Source organism: Nerophis lumbriciformis, linkage group LG09 (assembly GCF_033978685.3).
Source record: "Nerophis lumbriciformis linkage group LG09, RoL_Nlum_v2.1, whole genome shotgun sequence".
Classification (NCBI taxonomy): domain Eukaryota; kingdom Metazoa; phylum Chordata; class Actinopteri; order Syngnathiformes; family Syngnathidae; genus Nerophis; species Nerophis lumbriciformis.
Genome location: NC_084556.2, coordinates 18,637,339 through 18,659,503, shown reverse-complemented (window position 1 = coordinate 18,659,503; position 22,165 = coordinate 18,637,339). Strand labels below are relative to the sequence as shown.

General features: G+C 39.9%; 1 protein-coding gene across 4 annotated transcripts in view; it reads left to right on the top strand.

The window, feature by feature from the left end:
* map7d2a (MAP7 domain containing 2a) overlaps positions 1 to 22,165 on the top strand; it is a 35,903-nt gene extending 13,738 nt beyond the window's left edge. For 2 of the 4 annotated variants that reach the window (XM_061962401.2, XM_061962402.2), the window contains exons 7-17: positions 4,965 to 5,054; positions 9,039 to 9,148; positions 9,226 to 9,338; positions 9,412 to 9,689; positions 9,766 to 9,913; positions 10,788 to 10,938; positions 11,949 to 12,053; positions 12,118 to 12,168; positions 12,377 to 12,407; positions 18,398 to 18,884; positions 18,957 to 22,165. In XM_061962401.2, coding sequence (XP_061818385.1) covers positions 4,965 to 5,054; positions 9,039 to 9,148; positions 9,226 to 9,338; positions 9,412 to 9,689; positions 9,766 to 9,913; positions 10,788 to 10,938; positions 11,949 to 12,053; positions 12,118 to 12,168; positions 12,377 to 12,407; positions 18,398 to 18,884; positions 18,957 to 19,203 — 1,811 coding nt within the window. In that variant the 3' untranslated portion in view covers positions 19,204 to 22,165. The remainder of the gene's footprint in view (positions 1 to 4,964; positions 5,055 to 9,038; positions 9,149 to 9,225; positions 9,339 to 9,411; positions 9,690 to 9,765; positions 9,914 to 10,787; positions 10,939 to 11,948; positions 12,054 to 12,117; positions 12,169 to 12,376; positions 12,408 to 18,397; positions 18,885 to 18,956) is intronic. The other 2 variants (XM_061962403.2, XM_061962404.2) reach the window with 2 other exon arrangements.

The following is a 22,165-nucleotide window of genomic DNA, read 5'->3' as shown; positions in this document are numbered from 1 at the left end:
TATATATATGTATATATATATATATATATATATATATATATATATATATATAAATATATATATACATATATATATATATGTGTATATATATATATATATATATATATATATTATATTTTATTTAAAAAAAAAAAATATATATATATATATATGTATATATATATATATATATATATATATATATATATATATATATATATATATATATGTGTATATATATATATATATATATATATACACATATATATATATATATATATATATATATATGTGTATATATATATATATATGTGTATATATATATATATATATATATATATATATATATATATATATATGTGTATATATATATACATATATATATATATATGTGTATATATATATATATATATTTTTTTTTTTATATATATATATATATATTTAAAAAACAAAACAAAAACAAAAAAATATATGTATATATACGGTGTATGTATATATATAATATTTTTTGTACTTGTAATTTTTTATTTACTTTTTTAAGAATTAATTTAAAAAAGTTTTTTAGGTCATCTTTACGGTGTTCGACAGGGGCAAACATGCAGCGATGTCAAAAACACACACAATTCCCCAAAACACATGCAATACGGAGAAAACACAACAGAAGTACAGTGAAACCGGAAGTAGTCATGTTACAGTAGGTAGGGGATTCATATGGTCCCACTCGTCATGGTTTACCTAACACATGAAACGCGACAAATTGGGATCCACTTTCGCTGCCGGATGGCAGTAAAGTGTTAAATATCTTCAAATGTGTTGCTACATAGAGTGGCGATTTCCATCGTTTTTAGCAGACTGCATTGTAAAATGAATAACCCTCACCTTCCTCCCACGTAAGATCCACCTAGGAATGGGGCCATATGAATCCCTTCCCTACTTTACTAGTAAATAAGCCCCATAGATATGAATATGTAAATGCCGCCTCTGACCTTCTGTCTGTTGGAACAATTTCAACTTGACCGCCATGTTGAGCAGGGGGAAGCTGTGTCTATTTACTGCATTATTCAACTGAGACAGATGTCAATGATTACAATTTTGGTACAAGTGAGACGCATACCAGTCTGATAGGTCTGACGAAACTCCTGCTCAAGATGTCGGCCGTGTTGATGTTATCAGAAGCTGGAAACGCAGCTTAGTTGCGTGACCCCAAGGACGCTGAGACGGGAAGGCAGACGGTGAGTAAAAAGAATATTATTTTTTAAAAACAGAAAACTCGCCCACAAAAGGAGTGGAGAAAAGAACAAAAGAAGGCGAGTGCAAAAGAAAGCGCACAAGTCATGGAAATGATTTAATTTTTTTCCCCATTTTTTATTTTTCATTTGTATTTTTTGTGTTGACCCATATATACAATTATTTTGGCATTGCAGACAGGGTCGGACAAAAAAAGGGGACTAATTGGCAACCGGATGTCCTAGTTGCCAATCAGGCAGCAGGTGTGGAAGCCTGCACATGGCACGAAAAATAAGGGCAAAGGACAGGAAGTAAGATACCACACACAGAGAAAAAACCAACAAATGTGCAAACACAGTTACAATCAATCAATGTTTATTTATATAGCCCTAAATCACAAGTGTCTCAAAGGGCTGCACAAGCCACAACGACATCCTCGGTACAAAGCCCACATAAGGGCAAGGAAAAACTCACCCCAGTGGGACGTCGATGTGAATGACTATGAGAAACCTTGGAGAGGACCGCATATGTGGGTAACCCCCCCCCCCCCCCCACCCCCTCCAGGGGAGACCGAATGCAATGGATGTCGAGTGGGTCTGACATAATATTGTGAGAGTCCAGTCCATAGTGGATCCAACATAATAGTAAGAGTCCAGTCCATAGTGGGGCCAGCAGGACACCATCCCGAGCGGAGACGAGTCAGCAGCGCAGAGATGTTCCCAACCGATGCACAGGCGAGCGGTCCACCCCGGGTCCCGACTCTGGACAGCCAGCACCTCATCCATGGCCACCGGACCTGTGCCCCCCCCCCCCCCTCCCCCCTCCACAAGGAAGAGGGGAGCAGAGGAGAAAAGAAAAGAAACGGCAGATCAACTGGTCTAAAAGGGGGGTCTATTTAAAGGCTAGAGTATACAAATGAGTTTTAAGATGGGACTTAAATGCTTCTACTGAGGTAGCATCTCTAATTGTTACCGGGAGGGCATTCCATAGTACTGGAGCCCGAATAGAAAACGTTCTATAGCCCGCAGACTTTTTTTGGGCTCTGGGAATCACTAATAAGCCGGAGTTCTTTGAACGCAGATTTCTTGCCGGGACATATGGTACAATACAATCAATCTTTATCAATCAATCTTTATTTATATAGCCCTAAATCACAAGTGTCTCAAAGGGCTGCACAAGCCACAACGACATCCTCGGTACAAAGCCCACATACGGGCAAGGAAAAACTCACCCCAGTGGGACGTCGATGTGAATGACTATGAGAAACCTTGGAGAGGACCGCATATGTGGGTAACCCCCCCCCCTCTAGGGGAGACCGAAAGCAATGGATGTCGAGTGGGTCTGACATAATATTGTGAGAGTCCAGTCCATAGTGGATCCAACATAATAGTAAGAGTCCAGTCCATAGTGGGGCCAGCAGGACACCATCCCGAGCGGAGACGGGTCAGCAGCGTAGAGATGTTCCCAGCCGATGCACAGGCGAGCGGTCCACCCCGGGTCCCGACTCTGGACAGCCAGCACTTCATCCATGGCCACCGGACCTGTGCCCCCCCCCCCTCAAGGAAAAGGGGAGCAGAGGAGAAAAGAAAAGAAACGGCAGATCAACTGGTCTAACAGGGGGGCTATTTAAAGGCTAGAGTATACAAATTAGTTTTAAGATGGGACTTAAATGCTTCTACTGAGGTAGCATCTCTAATTTTTACCGGGAGGGCATTCCATAGTACTGGAGCCCGAATAGAAAACGCTCTATAGCCCGCAGACTTTTTTTGGGCTCTGGGAATCACTAATTAGCCGGAGTTCTTTGAACGCAGATTTCTTGCCGGGACATATGGTACAATGCAATCGACAAGATAGGACGGAGCTAGACCGTGTAGTATTTTATACGTAAGTAGTAAAACCTTAAAGTCACTTCTTAAGTGCACAGGAAGCCAGTGCAGGTGAGCCAGTATAGGCGTAATATGATCAAACTTTCTTGTTCTTGTCAAAAGTCTAGCAGCCGCATTTTGTACCAACTGTAATTTTTTAATGCTAGACATAGGGAGACCCGAAAATAATACGTTACAGTAGTCGAGACGAGACGTAACGAACGCATGAATAATGATCTCAGCGTCGCTAGTGGATAAAATAGAACGAATTTTAGCGATATTACGGAGATGAAAGAAGGCCGTTTTAGTAACACTCTTAATGTGTGATTCAAACGAGAGAGTTGGGTCGAAGATAATACCCAGATTCTTTACTGATTCGCCTTGTGTAATTGTTTGGTTGTCAAATGTTAAGGTGGTATTATTAAATAAATGTCGGTGTTTAGCAGGACCGATAATCAGCATTTCCGTTTTCTTGGCGTTGAGTTGCAAGAAGTTAGCGGACATCCATTGTTTAATTTCATTAAGACACGCCTCCAGCTGACTACAATCCGGCGTGTTGGTCAGCTTTAGGGGCATGTAGAGTTGGGTGTCATCAGCATAGCAATGAAAGCTAACACCGTATTTGCGTATGATGTCGCCTAGCGACAAAGTCACATCTTAAGTGCACAGGAAGCCAGTGCAGGTGAGCCAGTATAGGCGTAATATGATCAAACTTTCTTGTTCTTGTCAAAAGTCTAGCAGCCGCATTTTGTACCAATTGTAATCTTTTAATGTTAGACATAGGGAGACAAGGATGCAACAGTCTGGAGGGGGCACCTACGTATTCACATCATAATTGTGCGTTCCATTAACTTTGGAAGTTGGAAGTCAAAGCTGGGAATGACGTCAAAGTCGAATTATGATTGATTGATTGATTAGGATTGATTTCCGAGGTCGTCAATCAGGATGGCCACATCTGCGAAAGCTCTTCCTGCGCTAGCCTTATCTGAATATAAACAACTTATGTAAAAATACAGTATGCACTCCATCTGCAACCTTCAAACACAGAGGATGAAGAGGAAATAAAGACACTGTTGCTAGCAATGTAGAACGCATAAAACTCATGACAAAATGGAATTTACACGACAGTAACTACCATATATAAACGTCCAACAATACATTGTCTATGGCTGATTTAATGCGACACAACATAGTCAGAGGTGCTAATAACGGCTATTATAGAAGCTTATTTTATTGCTTACACTCAGAGCAGCAATCTTTGAAACCAACGCACGCGTGGGGAGCACTCTCTGACTTTTTGAGAAGGAAATCTAACCTCGGGGGGGTTTTTCAGTTGAAATTTCTAACTATATGAACTCGGAAATTCTGACTTTCCAGTGCTAATGGAACGTGCCGTAAGCCCTGATAGGGTTATACAAATACATGAGCGGGATGCCCAGAAGAAAGTTGGCGGCATGAAAAGGTACATTTTCCGTACTTAAACTCCTACTGTTTAAAAAGTTTTATAACGCGTGTGCTTAAGGGGTTTGTGTGTGTTTTGGATTTTGCTGCGTATTACCCGCACTTGTGTGTTGTGTTATGTAAAGTTGCACGTGTTTTGGCGGTTTGCGTATGTTTTGGGCATGAGGAGGAATGAGTGTGCTCCTTGATCCCCTCAGAGACAGGGTGGAGTGACATATCTGCACTGGCAACTGTGTAGCACAAACTACTGCATGAGCTTCATACAAAAACATGATCCACACAGATTGGCACATCAAAGTATGGTTGCATGAAAAATGTTTGCACAGCATCCAAGCAGGTATCTAAACTCACATCCGGGTCTGGACAGCTGGATGAAGACGATTGAGATGAAATGTTCATAATGCTGTGCTCTGCTCCACCTGCTGACTTTAGGTGACAGTGAGAATGCACCGCTCTCTTTCTCTGCTGCCTCCGCCCTTTCCCATGGCCTTGCCTCCCCTCTTCCTGCTGTCAGCGAATCTGGTAATGTTTAGCTCTCCTCTCCCCCACCGCTCCTCTACTCCTATATCAATCTCTTCCCAAATTAGGTGTGCATTTGTTTGTAGTTGAGTGGGATTTGAATGTTCCCCCGAACAAAGGCAAACCAATGTGATGCTTGCATGTTGCTGTTTGTTTAAAAAAAAGTTATAACACTCCGTAGGTATTGGTTTATTTACAGTTATATCATCATAATATTTTACCACAATAAAAGTAACTTCCAATCTTCAACTTTATGGACAATCTAATGACCTTCACTAGAAAAGCTGTAGAGAATATATGCCTTTACAAAGATAACTTGATAAATTGAAAGTGAAGTATACTCAAAACTTGTGTTTTGTACATGTCCTATTTTGTGATCTTGGCCATGTTTGTGATGCCTGTTATGTGGTAGGTCTTTGCATTGCATATCTCTTGCACGTTTAAATGGATCTCTTGATCTTGCTGGCTGCAAAACAAGTTTACCTTCGGGTACTAATAAAGTAACCTAACCTAACTTAAAAGTGAGTACATCCCTCACATTTTAGAAACATTTCAAATATCTTAAAGGACAATCATAGAAATTAAACTTGGAAATGACACAGCCTGAGGATCTACTAAAGGTTTGCGTGTATTAAAACATGCAAACTTGATAGCGCATGCTAAGCTAATCTACTAAAATTGTGAGCAGAGGATTGTGTCTCTTAAATGAGCAAAAAAGACACTCAAATCCACATAGTGAGTCCGTCTTCACGAATATGCAGAATATATGCTGATTATAAGAACGCCCACAGTACTGGAGGGAGATATAAATATAATAATTTAGCGCTCGCAATGTGATTTATCAAGACTAAGACCGGTCTGCGACTGGTGTTTTGCGTCTATATTTAGCACGTCTGAAATGTGCATGCAAACTGGCACAGTTACACACAAAAATCTATGAGAAAGGTGACGTTCACACTGCAAAAACGTATGATAGAGAATCCTACGTCGTACGTGTGTTGGTCAACATATTAGGAATCCCCTCCCAAAAAATGTACACTGTCTATTCAGCATTAATATTTCATAATTTGGTAGCTGCATGATGACTTAAGGGGCTCATTTTAAAACATTTTGTTATCTTAATGTATATGTATATATTGGAGACATTTTATCATAATGTATCTCCTATATATAAAAAACTTGAAATAGGCATTTGTATGTGTTTGGATCATTCCAGACACACCATAATAACACCACAGTGCAAGTTTAGCATTCTAAAAGTAAGGTCTGTTGTCTAGATTACGCTTCAATACCCTAGAAAAGGTGGTACATTTTGTATTTGTGTGCTGCTTATGGTCTATGATGCCATAAATGTGGCGGGAAATGAGTGTCTCCATGATCACAGCCGACATATATGTACATGCCAAAACCAAATTTAAATAGAAGTCAATTGTACATGCAGTCTTAGTAGCTCATTTGCCACTAATAGTACATGCGATTTTATAATTTGCACACGCTGTTTAGCACTTGTTATCTGGATTTTAGTAGATCAGGCCCTCAGTACTGTAGTAAGTGTTAAAAGTGTGACTGTTTGAAAGTAATATATGTCCGTCAACAATGCACTTGTCATTTTGGAGGTATAAATGTGGGTATCTTGAACATATTATGCAGATGAGTTCTTTTGAAAAAGTACTTAAATTATGCCCAAACCCTCCATCCATCCATTTTCTATACCGCTTATCGTTGTGTACGCTGGAGCCTATCCCAGCTGACTTTAGGCGAGAGGCTGGATACGCCCTAGACTGGTTGTCAGCCGCTACCTCAAAAAAGAAAACATACACATTTTGTCAAAAAAAAAAAAAAATTAAACAAATTGTGACAAGAAAGTTGGACGAAATAGCAATTTAAATACTTCAATATTACAAACAAATATAACTAAGAAATACCTTCACCAATATGAAATCAAATAATAAGGAAGTGTTGCGCTGCTGGTGAGAGCCACAGAGAAATGTGTTGGAACTGAACACTGTTGTTGGTGCATTAACATGATAATGTTAATAGGGCGCCAGATTTTGTTTACCTCCATGTTTTTAGTTTTTCGGTCTGGTTACTACTGTTTATGTGCAACACTGAGTTTCGGCAGACATTCCTTGAAGATGTTTTTGCTTCCTGGTTATGGATCATGCTCTGCGCCTCAATTTCTCAGTACATGTTGGATTTATGTTTCCCCTCATTGAAGCTCCCCATTGCTAGCAGCACTCATGTAATCCCAGACCATGATGCTACATCCCCCACACTAAACTGTAGGCAAGACACAATTATCTTGCTACTGTGTCGTTTATAATGAATAGTAAATATATGTTGCTGCGTATGTACACTGACTACTCTAAAGTATATTCAAGTTTCATTTCTATTGTACTGGTCTTTCAGAGGATATGATGCAATGAAAATGGCTGAAAAAAAATAAGAGGGGCACTGACTTTTGTGAGATACTGTATATTAAAGTTTATGTCATAATAGTTTTGATACCAAAAATCCTAACTGTACGCAAAGACAAAAAACAACAAAAAGGTTTAATTAGGAATTCTTCAGACTGGTTTTGTTGCGAATGGGTCACATGTCTGCAAAGGTCGTGTGCCCGATTTGCAGAAGGAACGGCAGGAAGCAGCTTGAAGAATAGGAAGATGTTTTAATTCCAAAACCAGAGCAAAACAACAGCACGTGTCGCAAGGAGTGCAGGTGAAGTGTCGTGACACGACATAAAGCTGTAGCATAGCATGGAAATAAATGTTCACAGTCGCCCGGACTGAGTGGATAGCGAGGCAGGTATGAATAAGGGGCGTGGTTACTACACAGGTGAAAACTCTAATCACAAGGTAAATGCCGGTGCATACTCTTAACGCCAGCAACGGAATGTAAACAAAAAAAGGGAGCCAAGCCAACAGAAGTGACTTAAACAAAGGAAGAATAATACTAAACATAAACCAGGATATGACACGGGAAACACATCATAACAGGTTTTGTCTTGAGAAAACTAGATTTAATGAACAATTCTCTTTTGGATGAATCATACCAGCATATAATAATCACTAACAGGCAGTGCAGGAAACCTGATTGATTCCAATTAGTTACAACAGGTTTGTATCAATTAATCAAACTTTATTCATAAAGCATTTTTAACACAGCCAAGTTGCAACACACACAGCGCTATTGATATTACTTTGAGGCATCCACATTGGAGAATAACTATTTACTGACATCTAAAAATGTTTTTATAAAAGAAATTAAATAAATAATAAATTGGTAAATAAATAAAAACATAAAATAGCCAAAATAATAATAGTAATAATCGCAATAGATAAAATAGAATCTATTAGAATAAAAATTAAGAACCTAAGAAGAGTTTAAAATTATTTTTAAAAATGTGTGCCTTTTAACCTAGTGTGTTATGATTTCCTAGTATCATTGAGATGACCCCCTCAAACCCGATGAAGCAGATTATGAATACCATTTTTTGTGTGTGTTTTGGAGATTAATTGCAAGTGACCTAGAACAAAAAAGCGCACACCAGCAAAATAGTTGTCGCGGTGCCACTCTTGAGAGATTATACTTCACAGATGGTGACAGATGGAAGGAGAGGTCATGTGACATGGCAAGAAAACAGTTTGTACTGTTGTCTGATGATGCGTGGGGTTCTATTTTTGGATTGTGTTGTACACAATCGAGTGTTGGCCTTTATTTTCTTGCATCATATCAAATTTTGCAACCGTTACCAATTTTGTGTTTGACTGTAGGACGTCTCGGACATTCTGATCTGCACAGTCAGGCTTGATGCGGCACAAAACATACTGACTGCTATTGAGCTTGGAGGCTGCACTGATATATTTATAATATGAAATGGATATCCTAATGGGCCTCTATAAGCCTTATACAATGTACAGACAAGTCTTAACTGATTTCCTTTTGCCGACTTTTGACTTGATAAGCATCGTGTTTGTCGTCATGCAGCGCCCTGCAGCCCTCGCAGGTCACCTTTGTGCAGCTCACGCAGCCCCGCTGATCCCCACAGAGCAGCGGGAGTCCTGGAAGGCTCCCGCTCCACTCCCAACACACCCAAGGTGAGGCATGCTGAAATTTCACATGGAACCGTTGTTATAAGAATTAGGGCTGAACGGCAATTCTCGGCTGCTGGCAGAAAGAGCGTCTGCACAGGGAAAGAAGAACCGCCTCCCCGGGTTGTGGATTTATCCTGAGAAGATCTGAATCTCCTCATATCCCCAAACAGCTGACCTCTACAACTACTTCCAAGTTGAGATCATTTTTTGACCAGTTTTTATTCGTGCAAGTACTTTTTTGTGAATTAACAAATAAATACATGCAGGCTGGCTTCTAAGAAGCACACCCAGTCTCCTAGCAACATCTACGAGTACCACCACTCCCCCTCTAGACATCGGTCAACCCATGTCAAGAAACATGACGATAAAAAGATGGAAAGACACAACAACAAGCTCTCTGCAGGGAAAAACAACCTCCACATACCCAATTCGACTGACATCGGTAAAGCCAGATCTTCTGAAGGCTTCAAGGGTGACACACCAGAGAAGAAAGTGGAGCAGAAGAAGACAGAGACTGTCAGTCATAGTGGAGATAAGAAAAGAGGTGGACTTGCTATGAATGACCACGTTAACCTAAATAGCGTTGGGTGTCTTATCATTTATATCGGTTTGTTTAACAGAATCATCGCCATGCATGGTCACAGGGAAAGCGGCAGCCAGCATAACCAATGCCGAGGACGCCAGCAGGCTGTTAGCGGAGCGTAGACGCCAGGCCCGGGCGCAGAAAGAACAGGAGGACAAAAAACAAATGCAGGCGGATGAAGAAAGGTGAGGTCATAAAACCAAGGGTTCACTTAAGGCAGGGGTGTCAAACGTACGGCCCGCGAACAGGTTTTATCCGACCCGCAAGATGATTTTGGTAAGTATAAAAATTTGAATGAAAGAAACTGCTCTTCTAAATGTGTCCACTGGATGTCGCAATAGCAATTCTTTGTATCCCCTACCGCAAGAGTGCGCATGGCTTCAGAGGGGGCGGAGCTATGTGCCCGGTTAAGATAGAGGACTGGGGTTCACATTATCTGGGCGCACATAAATATGCTGAAATAACATACTCTCCTGAAGGAATCAATAAAGTACTATCTATCTAACTTCATGTGTGATTCATGAAATTAATCCAAATTCACAGGTTTTGTTGTAGATGATGCTACATATGTACAGAATAAACCACATGATGTTAGTACATCAGTTGAGGAAAAGGAGTAAATTATATTAATAACATCCTGTAATCTGATTTTGATATTACTGTTTTACATCTTCTGATAGATTACAATTTTACACTAATGAGAGCATTATAAAACTCTGCCAGACTCACACCTGTTTGACTGATGAATATTATCACATCATTTATTCAGAAATAATAAATCCCGACAAATGAAGATAGGCTACTATGAACAGCAACACGTAAGTGTAAAAAAAACCAAAACATTATGATTTGTATGTTTTCAGATTGTGCTTGTTCTATTTTTAAACAAAGAAAACAATCTGAAGTTGTCTTTATTTTGAAGTTATCATGACACAATTTTACCAGTTCAGCCCACTTGGGAATAGATTTTCCTCTATGTGGCCCCTGAGCTAAAATGGGTTTGACACCCCCTGATTTAAGGCATTAAAGGGTTGAATTTGTCAATGCTGCCCCTGCCAGGCTCAAAGAAGAACAGCTGAGGAGGCAACTTGCACAAGAGCAGCAGCAGCAGGAGCCCAAGGCGAAGAATAATGCAGACTCTCATAAGACGAAGCAAGGAGGAGACATGGGACAGGAGGATGTGCAGGAGAAAGAGTTGATGGACACAGAGGTAAGACATCAGTGCGCATGAAGACCTCTTTTAACAAATGTGCCCTTTTGAAATGCCCATGTCAAATTGTGTGTATCTGTATTTGTTAATTAATTTCCTCATAAATAGCTGCAAAACACACACAAACCCCCGAAATACATGCATGGCCGTAACTACCATTGAGGACATCGAGGTCTTGTCCTCTGTATTTTTTTAAGTGACAAGAAGATATGACAGACAGCAAATGTACCATGTTTGGGACATTGTGTGCAAAATGCATATTGCGAGACATTTTTCATAAGGGAGATATTTTGTAGTATTGTAGTAATGTATTTCCTAAATGGAAAAAACAAACACCATTAATAAAAACCACCAAAATACATCAATGGAATTTGTTTTATTCAGCTCCTTTAGTCATCCAGCAGCTATAAGATAACACAATAATATTGCTGAATAGACGATTTATCTGATATGTTTTATTTATGACAGTTTGAATATGTTGACACACACACACACACACGTAGGACAAAGGATTCTCGATCTGCTCAGCTGTCTTTGCAACATGATCCCCTCTTTTTCCTTTTTCTCACAGCTATATGTTTAACCGTGCCAGATTTCTCACGTACAAAATAAAGACGCAAATAGCGCACGCGGAACAGTTTCAGCATTGATAAATCACGTTGGGATTAAAATTGCATCTCCTCCTCCCACTATTGTGGGCGTTCTGATAATCAGCATATATTCTGCATGTTTATGATGACACACACGCTAAATGGATTGCACTCCTTATTCTGCTCACTGCAATCCTCTGCGCACTAGTTTAGTACATCAGCAAGTTTGCACTTGTTTTCATACATGCAAACCTTTAAGATCAGGCCCAATGTGTATTATTTTGAGTGCTCTTTGCATCTTCAGAATGACTGAAAGTGCACTGAAAATGTATTCTACTTAAAGTGTGGAGGTAATGTGCTCTTAGCTAAAAACAAATAAGGAATATGTGTTGAATTGCTACGTCCTATCTGTGTTTTAAGAGAGAAAAGGCCAAAGTTCAAGCACAAGAGGAAGCCGAGCGTCAGCGTCAAGACCGAGAGCATCAGGTGCAGCAGGAAGAGGAAGAGAGGCAGCTGAGGAAAAAGGTGACCTCAAACGTACATGTATATTTTTTCAAATGCATGTTTACAGTTTGACTTGTTTTTTCAGAGAATCGAGGAAATAATGAAGAGAACGAGGAAAGGTGACACTGACGTGAAGGTACTGTAAGAGATGTCCTCATACAGTCGCCCTGCTGCCTTCAAACACCCGCTGACGTCACTATGTCTTTCTGTTCTTTCCAACTTTAATTTATTCAACTTTATGTTGCTAATGTATTTATTAAATTCTATAATTGATGATACTTTGGTTTTTGCGTCCTATTTGCCGCAAACAATTTTTTTTTATGGTTGGTTTTTCCGCATTTAAGGACGAACAGGTGGAGACCGAGTCACCACCAGGTTAGTATTTTACGAAGTCACAATGCAGATATTTCGAAAAACATTTTGCCTGCTGCTTGTGCTAATGTTGCTTCTCTGCATAACGCCTTGCAGCTGCATGCATGGCATACAGCTTTATTGCTGTGGCCTGGCTCATTTTAAAAGGAGGAATATGTTTACCACTGCCAAGATTATGCATAAACTACTTGATGAGCTTTGTGCTGACATGGTGCCAAGCAAGAACCAATCTTTTTTTTTTTTTAAATATAAATAAACAGTGCAATATTTTTAAACATTTTCCTCCACCAGTAATTTTAATTGCATATCGTAGGTGAATGTATTAAAGTAGTGCTGATCCATTTTAAAATTATTTGGCCTTGGCTGAAGTCTGCGCTCCACTGCATTATCTTTTTCATTTGCATTTCTTTAATTTGTCAAATGTTCGCTTTAGCCAAGAGTGAGTGGCTGAACTCTCTTTTCTACATCATGTGTCACTCTTATAATGTTAGCTCATGGACTACATACTGGAATATGCACCAAGGGAGCTGGCTATAAATGAATGTGCCCTTGAGGTGATTATTGTATACTGAACACAAATATAAATGCAACAATTTTGTTTTTGCTCCCATTTTTCATGAGTTGAACTCAAAGATCTAAAACTTTTACTATCTACAAAAAAGACCTGCTCCTCTCAAATATTGTCCACAAATCTGTCTAAATTTGTTTTAGTGAGCACTTCTTTGCCAGGATAATCCATCCCACATCACAGGTGTGGCATATCAAGATGCTGATTAAACGGCGGTGAGTATGCTGGCCATGCAAGAACTGGTATGTTTTCAGCTTTCAGGAATTGTGTACAGATCCTTGCAACATGGGGCCGTGCATTGTCATGCTGGAACATGAGGTGATAGTCTCGGGTGAATGGCACAACAATGGGCCTCAGGATCTCGTCACGGTATCTCCGTGCATTCAAAATGTCATCAATAAAATGTACTTGCGTTTGTTGTCCAAAACATACGCCTGCCCATACCATAACCCCACCCCCACCATGGGCCACTCGATTTACAACGTTGACATCAGCAAACCGCTCTCACACACAACGCCACACACGCTGTCTGCCACCGGCCCTGAACAGTGAAAACCAAGATTCATCCGTGAAAAAAACACCCCTCCAACGTGCCAGACGCCATCGAATGTGAGCATTTGCCCACTCAAGTCGGCGTCACCGAACTGCAGTCAGGTGGAGACCCCGATGAGGACGACGAGCATGCAGATGAGCTTCCCTAAGACGGTTTCTCACAGTTTGTGAAGAAATTATTTGGTTACGCAAACCAAATGTTGCCGCAACTGTCCGGGTGGCTGGTCTCTGATGATCATGGAGGTGCACCTGCTGGATATAAAGGTCCTAGGCTGGTGTGGTTACACGTGGTCTGCGGTTGTGAGGCCGGTTGGATGTACTGCCAAATTTTCTGAAACGCTTTTGGAGACGGCTTATGGTAGATAAATTAATATGTAATTCACAGGCAACATCTGGTGGACATTCCTGCAGTTAGCATGCCAACTGCACGCTCCCTCAAAAGTGGCAACATCTGTGGCATTGTGCTGTGTGATAAAACTGCACATTTCAGAGTGGCCTTTTATTGTGAGCAGCCTAAGGCACACCTGTGCAATAGTCATGCTGTTTAATCAGCATCGTGATATGCCACACCTGTGATGTGGGATGGATTATCATGGCAAAGAAGAAGTGCTCACTAACACAGATTTAGACAGATTTGTGAACGATATTTGAGAGGAATATGTCTTTTGTGTATATAGTAAAAGTTTTAGATCTTTGGGTTCTACTCATGAAAACGTTGCGTTTATATTTTTGTTCAGTGTAGTTCTTCTACAGTATGGTATGTGAGACCTCAGTTGACTTGACAGTCCAGCTTTCTAGTTTGGACCGTTTTGTAGTTTCAGTTTTTAAAACATTCAAGGGGAACTGCACTTTTTGGGTTTTTTTGCCTATCGTTCACAATCATTATGAAAGACAAGAACACACATGTCTATTTTTTTCAGGATTTTAAAGATGATAAAAACGGGTCGCAAGATGCAGCTAATGGGAGTCACCGTTCTAGCCTTCAAAGCCCTCTAAAACAACTTCAAAACCCTCCATCAATGTTTTATTTACACGCTGCAAGTCTATATATAATGTAATAATAGACACCTTCATAACAATATGTAATATGTTCAATATTTACCGTATTGTGGTAATTTAATGGACAGCCTGAACTAATTCTTTGGCGCATTTATTTCCGTTTCCATAGCAGCGCACTTCCGGCTTCCCGCAACAAATGTGTTCCTTGGTGATAGACAACAAAAACGGCTATTTTTGGACAAATGAAGATTCACAACCTTATCTTTTTTTAACTAAATATACGGAGGATGAACTGCTGCTAATAGAAGCGAGCACGAAGAAGAAGCTGAAATGTTGGAGCAGACTGAAGCCAAGAGAGTGCAACATGGTCACGCTGCAAATCTGGAACTTTTGAGCCAAGCTATGCTGAATTAATGGAGTGCCCTAATCAACTGGAAACGTCTGCTGCCAGCTTGACCAAACGGACAACTGTCCATCCAGTGAGTCAGTATACCATTGTTCATGACAGTACATACACTATTGACCTTACTGTGTACAAACAAAACATGAAATGTGGGCTAATGCTTTACAGATACTGTTCCATGATTGGTTATGTTTTTCAGTCAGTACAGATTGGTGTCATTGCATTGTGTTGTGTATTACAAACTCAAACATGTTTCATGCTGACGTAGAAGCTAGCTTATCTATTGTCGTAGTTAGCTTCTACGGCTAATACCGAAGCACCGAAGTTCTTCAGTGTTTGCTTATATAATAACAATTAGAGGTGTCCGATAATGGCTTTTTTGCCGATATCCGATATTCTGATATTGTCCAACTCTTAATTACCAATACGATATCAACCGATACCGATATATACAGTCTTGGAATTAACACATTATTATGCCTAATTTTGTTGTGATGCCCCGCTGGATGCATTAAACAATGTAACAAGGTTTTCCAAAATAAATCAACTCAAGTTATGGAAAAAAAAATGCCACCATGGCACTGCCATATTTATTATTGAAGTCACAAAGTGCATTATTTTTTTTTAACATGCCTCAAAACAGTAGCTTGGAATTTGGGACATGCTCTCCCTGAGAGAGCATGAGGAGGTTGAGGTGGGCAGGATTGGGGGCGGTGTTGAGGTGGGGGGATACCGATAATTTCCGATATTACATTTTAAAGCATTTATCGGCCAATAATATCGGCCCCCAATTGTTATTGGGGATGTCAGATATTTTCGGACATCCCCAATAACAATGGTTATTATACAGGTTACTGAATGAAGTATTGGTGCCGGTTTTTAAATTGATTTTTAAAGTAATTTAGAGGTACGATTGATTGCTCCCATTAACGGCATTGCTAGCTACCAAGAACGAGACGATGCTTATATGTTAGATAGCGAAAACACTTTGTTGTCTTCTTGTCTCCCATAATGATTGTAAACGATAGGGGGAAAAAAGTGCAGTTCCACTTTAAAATCCTAATTGGGTATATTTGATTTTTGTGACGAGGGTGCTAGGATGTTTAGTCACTTAACTGCAGCGAGTACTAGGTATATGTACAGACGACACATACTTTTGTCTTATAGTGAAAATGGAATGTAACTGCCTCATATTTGCCATTTCGAACGTGTAACCCGTATAATAACCAAGCTGTAGTGACGTTGTTATTGTAAGAGTGAACACTGAGGAACTTGTTTTCTATCGTAGTAACAGATCGGCGTGCTTCGGTATTAGCCGTAAAAGCTAACTACGGCAAGAGATGAGCTAGCTTCTACATCAGTACGAAACACGTTTGAGTTTGTAATGCACAACATTATGCGATAACACACTAATTTGTACTGACTGAAAAACATGAACAATCATTACAGTATCTGTAAAGTATTAGCACACATTTCCTGTTTTGTTTGCACACAGCTGAGCTAGCCAGAGAGTCTATGTACTGTAGTTGTAATTGATTGATTGATTGATTGAAACTTTATTTAGTAGATTGTACAGTGAAGTACATATTCCGTACAATTGACCACTAAATGGTAACACCCGAATAAGTTTTTCAACTTGTTTAAGTCGGGGTCCACTTAAAAATGATTCATGATACAGATATATACTATTTTCATAATACAGTCATCACACAAGATAATCATCACAGTATATAAATTGAATTATTTACATTATTTACAATCTGGGGTGTGGGATATGGAGGAGGGGGGGGTTAAGTTTGGTTGAAATCAACACTTCAGTCATCAACAATTGCATCATCAGAGAAATTGACATTGGAACAGTGTAGGTCTGACTTGGTACATATGTACAGCAAGTATTGACATGCATGATGTACTGCGTGTATCATGATCGATATGAAATGTGACTCACTCGATGGACAGTTGTTCGTCTGGTCCAGCAGGCCGGGGAAGTTTTGTGTTGATTTTGGGTAAGCACGCCATTTATGCTGAAATACCTTGTCTCCAAATTCCACATTTGCAGCTTTGAGTGGCATTCACCTCACTCTATCGGCTTCTGTCTGCTCCAACGTTTCACCCTCTTCTTTGTGCTCGCTTCTATTAGCAGTAGTTTATCCTCAGTATATTTAGCTTCAAAAGTATAAAGTTGTGAATCCTTATTTATCCAGAAATAGTAGTCTTTGTTGTCTGTTGCCAAGTCTGCCAGGATTAGAACACACACACGCGTGTTTGATTCCGGAAGTAGGAACATACAAGTTGCCAGAAGTCAGACGTGCTCTGCTATAGAAACAGAAATCAATGCGTGGCAGAAGTCAGTCCCGGAAATGATTAAAATTATCAAAATACGGTAACTATTAAACATATTACATATTGTTATGAATGTGTCTGTTACTACATTATATATAGGCGTGCAGCGTGTTTATAAAACGTTGATGGAGGGTTTTGAAGTTGTCTCAGAGAGCTTTGAAGGTTACAACGGTGACTCCCACTAGCCACATCTTTCAATCGTTTTTTAATCATCTTTAAAATCCTAAAAAAATAGTAATGTGGGTTCTTGTCTCTCATAAAAATTGTGCAGTTCCCCTTTAAGAAACTTCTCTAAGACTTTTGCTCCAGACTTTTTCTGTTTGTTTGATATTGTCATTACTGCCACAAGCGTGGAAAAGTGTATTACATCTAAGTACCGCTGTGGCCCATATAGACCACAAATGAGAAACAGATATTTATGACAGTTTGGGCCCTGGCCCTATGGTTAAGAAACACTTTTTAGGCTGCTGTTTTGTTTAATCAAGGACACATATTGTTTGGCCAGTGTGCTGTTGTGTGCTTAGTCGTTGTGTAGCTGTTAGCTCCGAGTAGCATTTAGCCTACTATATTTACCCTTTGTAAATGATTCCATTTAATACAAGAAAAGACCAATTTACACATAGAAACCCATTGCAGTATCTGAGATTTTGGATGCAAGCTGATAAAATCCAATACATGTATTTATTTTGCTGATATCGAACCCATATCGGGATCGGGACTACTATTTATGCTATGTTATCCCATTGGGTTGAGTTTTTTCTTGCCCTGATGTGGGATCTGAGCTAAGGATGTCGTTGTGGCTTGTGCACCCCTTTGAGACACCCGTGATTTAGGGCTATATAAGTAAACATTGATTGATTGATTGATTATGCGAAATACACACGCTGATGGCTGTAATGCTGACCAAATCTTGGTGTATCATACCAAACGAGTGGTTGTAAATTACTTTGTGGCATCAGGAATGTGTTTATGTATTTGAATTTAGGTGCAGTGTCTTTTAGAATGTTGGCCACTTGATGATACAGCATACTGCAGGCACCATCTCTTAACTCAAACCCAATGCCGTTGATGTACGCTAAACTGTGCAAACAAAGTGAAGCCCACTATGATGTTGGTTATTCTCCACAGGAAAGGGAAAGACTGGTCAAAGTGAAGCTCAGGAATACTTTAAAGAGGGTAAAGAGCAGGTCACAAGCCAGGGCGAGACAAAGGGGAAGAAAGAAGCTTCAGCACAGATGGATCATCATGGGGACATCAGCACCCAACAAGTAATGCCAGCACACAGTGTTCCTGACAAGAGGCTGGACACTAGGGAAAGAGAGGACAAGGAGGGTGGGCAACACCAAAGAGAGGTACTGGTGAACAAGCAGCCCAAAATGGGCATGATAAAAGCCATGGATCCTTTTAAAAAAGCACCAACAGATGTCAATAGTCAGCAAAAGGAGATGAACGGAGTGGTCAAAAGTGCAAAGAGAGGCCACGTGACAGCGGAGGTAAGCAAACCGCATGTGGGAAAACCTGAAGGATCGCCAAAGCTCAGATCACCACCTGTCATACACCTACAGCCACTGGAGGTGAAGCACTTTTGTGATGAGATGCAGCCAATGGACGTCAGGTAGGCCACACTGACTTTCACAATAAGATACCTTGACATCAAGAATAATCGAATTCTAACTTTACATTCCAGCCCAGCTTCCAAGGAGGAATTGATTTCCATCCCAAAATTCTCGCCGGTAAATGAAATCCCACACTGCGGGATAAGTAACAGCCGGGCCCTCCGGGACCTGATGGACCTGACAGGCAGCGTCACATGCTCCAAAGTCACCTCTGATGGCAACATAGGTGACTGCAACAAGAACCTGATCGAGGGGGTCGTCAGCCCCGTGTCGGATTCTAAGCTCACCGCGACGTCAAATCAACTTAGCATCCGCTAGCGCAACCGTAACACTAGATATCACATTTATAAACCGTATCACTATATGTATGGGAAGAGAGCCATAGTATGCACCTACCAACAAACCCTTGCAGCTTTACAGTAAAACAATGCAGGGGTGGGTATTTAAGAGAATGTATGGGAATGATCTGAACTCCTGTTTTCATGCCAGTGTCATATTGAGCAGAGTGCAGTGGTACCTCAGTTTCTTTAGGAATCTTTCGCCACAATATTGCCCCAGTTTTTTTGTCTCGTTTATCGTACGGCACCTAACAAACTAGTCCATCGTACGACACCTAACAAACTAGTCTATCGTACGGCACCTAACAAACTAGTCTATTTGTCTAGAATTGAGTGCCCCAAAAAAGAATCCCACGTGTTAGGGACTTTTTTGTTTTGTTGTGGCATTGGACGCTTTGTTTTGTTGTGTTATTAATACATTGTGTGAATCCAACTGTGTTTGTATTATTTATTTCAAATCGTGCTCTCAACTCTCCCACTCGGAAGTAATTCTCAGCTCCGTCGCCCTTCTGTGACATCATCTCTTGGTGACTCTGTGGGTCTTTGCTAACTAACACAGTCACATCGTAATTCTAAATACGGCTGCAAATAACCCAGAAAAGCCAAATAATGGGGGCCAGAGAAAGTTGGGAGTGTCAGCATGTGATGTTACATGTTCATTTATCCATTTCAATGGTCATTTATATTTATTCTGCATTGTTTTCTGCATGGAAAACGAACTGTTCTGTGTAAAATGTATTTTGTGTTAATAGTTGTGGGTGTCTGGAACAGTTTTATTGGATTTGCAATACTTTTAAGAAAAATTGCTTTGGTTTTTATACAGGTCGGTCTTCTTCTGACCTTTTGGAATGGATTACAGTAGTACCTCAATTTATGATCTTAACTATTTCTGTGACGGAGCTCTTAACTCAAAACGCTTGCATCTCAAATCAATGTTGGAATGATTGAAATCAATTTAGTAGGTGCTTGGCCACCCAAAACAGGGCCGTTTTAACATCTAACATGCCCTTTTAAAAGAAAAAACAAACTATTAGATGAGAAATGTTGTATTGAAACAATACAATAGAGTAATGATTCTCAAACTGTGGTACATGTACCATTAGTGTTACGCCAAAGAATCACTTGATTAAAGTACAGTGTTTTATTTTCCTTTATTCACACACAGTGCTACTGTTCAAACTGTGTGTAAAGTTACCGTGGCGAAAAATATTACATATACGTGTTGAATAAAACCTCTGCCTTGTTTTAATGAACACTTAGGCCTTGTGTGCTACTGTAATTTAATGTTGGCCGATTTGGTGTTACTTGGAAAGACAAGTTTTTTCTGAGGTGTGGAGTTTGCATATCCTCCCCGTGACTGCGTGGGTTCCCTCCGGGTACTACGGCTTCCTCCCACCTCCAAAGACATGCACCTGGGGATAGGTTGATTGACAACACTAAATTGGCCCGAGTGTGTGAATGTGAGTGTGAATGTTGTCTGTCTATCTGTGTTGGCCCTGCGATGAGGTGGCGACTTGTCCAGGGTGTACCCCGCCTTCCGTCCGATTGTAGCTGAGATAGGCTCCAGCGCCCCCCGCGACCCCGAAGGGAATAAGCGGTAGAAAATGGATGGATGGATGGGTACTAGATGAAAAAGTTTGAGAACCATTGCAATAGAATGTACTGGTAACAACTACAGTACTTTTAAAATAATAATGTACAACATTTATCTTGGAGAGTGGACTTGTATGGCGTCTCCTTTCAGCTGTGTCTCCGTCAAACCCACCATCAGCAGCTTTTCCATATTTTTATGGATAAACGTTTGCCATTTATTTATTGTTTAAACATTCTTGGCTGGCATTCGACTCAGTCTGCTACACATTCTGTCACGTTTTTAATTATTTCTTTCTTTAATTCAATGACTCTTCCCTTGCCCAGATGCAGACAGCTCTTATCTCAAAACATTCTTAAGTTGGGGCACTCTTTAATTTGAGGTACCACTGTACTAACAAAAAACGAGGTACCACAGTATTGCTGTCATTGTGGAGGATTGTGGAGGATTGTGTGTATGTAGCTCAACTTCCTGTGGCCATCATAGCTTTCTTTATGCAGCTTACTCGTTAAGACTAAATCAGCAGTGCCTCTGTTTGTTTCGCAAAGTAGTGCACTCCATTTTGTCTCGGTTGCTTCAAAACACAATTTAGCGACAATCGTTTTTTTAGTATATCGTTCATCCCTAAAGGAAAGTAAATGAATCAAAAGTATCAGTCAGGTTTTTGAATATGGAAAAAATGTACAGAAAGTTGAAGGACTTTAAAGAGTCTCAAGACTATACTGAGATTTCCAAATAGCATGTAAGATAACAGAGTTGATACTATTGCTTGTTAAAATGGGGCTGCAGCTTTTAGTGAATCATTTATACGAGCAACTTGGATCTTGCTTCTAATGTTTAACAAAAATATTGCAATGAACTATCGTTATTTTATAGACATAATCAGTTAGAAAATTCATTCAATAGGAAATAAGACTTCAATGCTGCAGTTAAATCGCTGTGCTCCTTAAAATGCTTGCTCAACTCATTAAAAAAAACACTCTTAGCTTTCAGTCTTAAACTGTACATCCGGTATAGAAACAAACGCCTTATGTAGAAATATTCAATATATGGTCAATTTGCAAATCATTGTTTTTCTTACTGTATTTTGTTTCAACATGCAGGGAAGACATTGACCTTTAAGTGTGTGACCTGTAATACTTGAACCTCATTTGCACATGTTGTTGTGTTCACTAATGACATTTATTTTAAAGAGTAAATATTTGCTTTGCAGACATGGTAAATTAAAAGAAAGAGTCATCTGATATTTCAAAATAATCTCGCTGTAAAGTGAATTTAAAGCTTCTGCTGTAGAGTTGTGCAAGGTTAGCATGGTCATAGCAATGGCAAACAATAAAATATAAATGGTCAA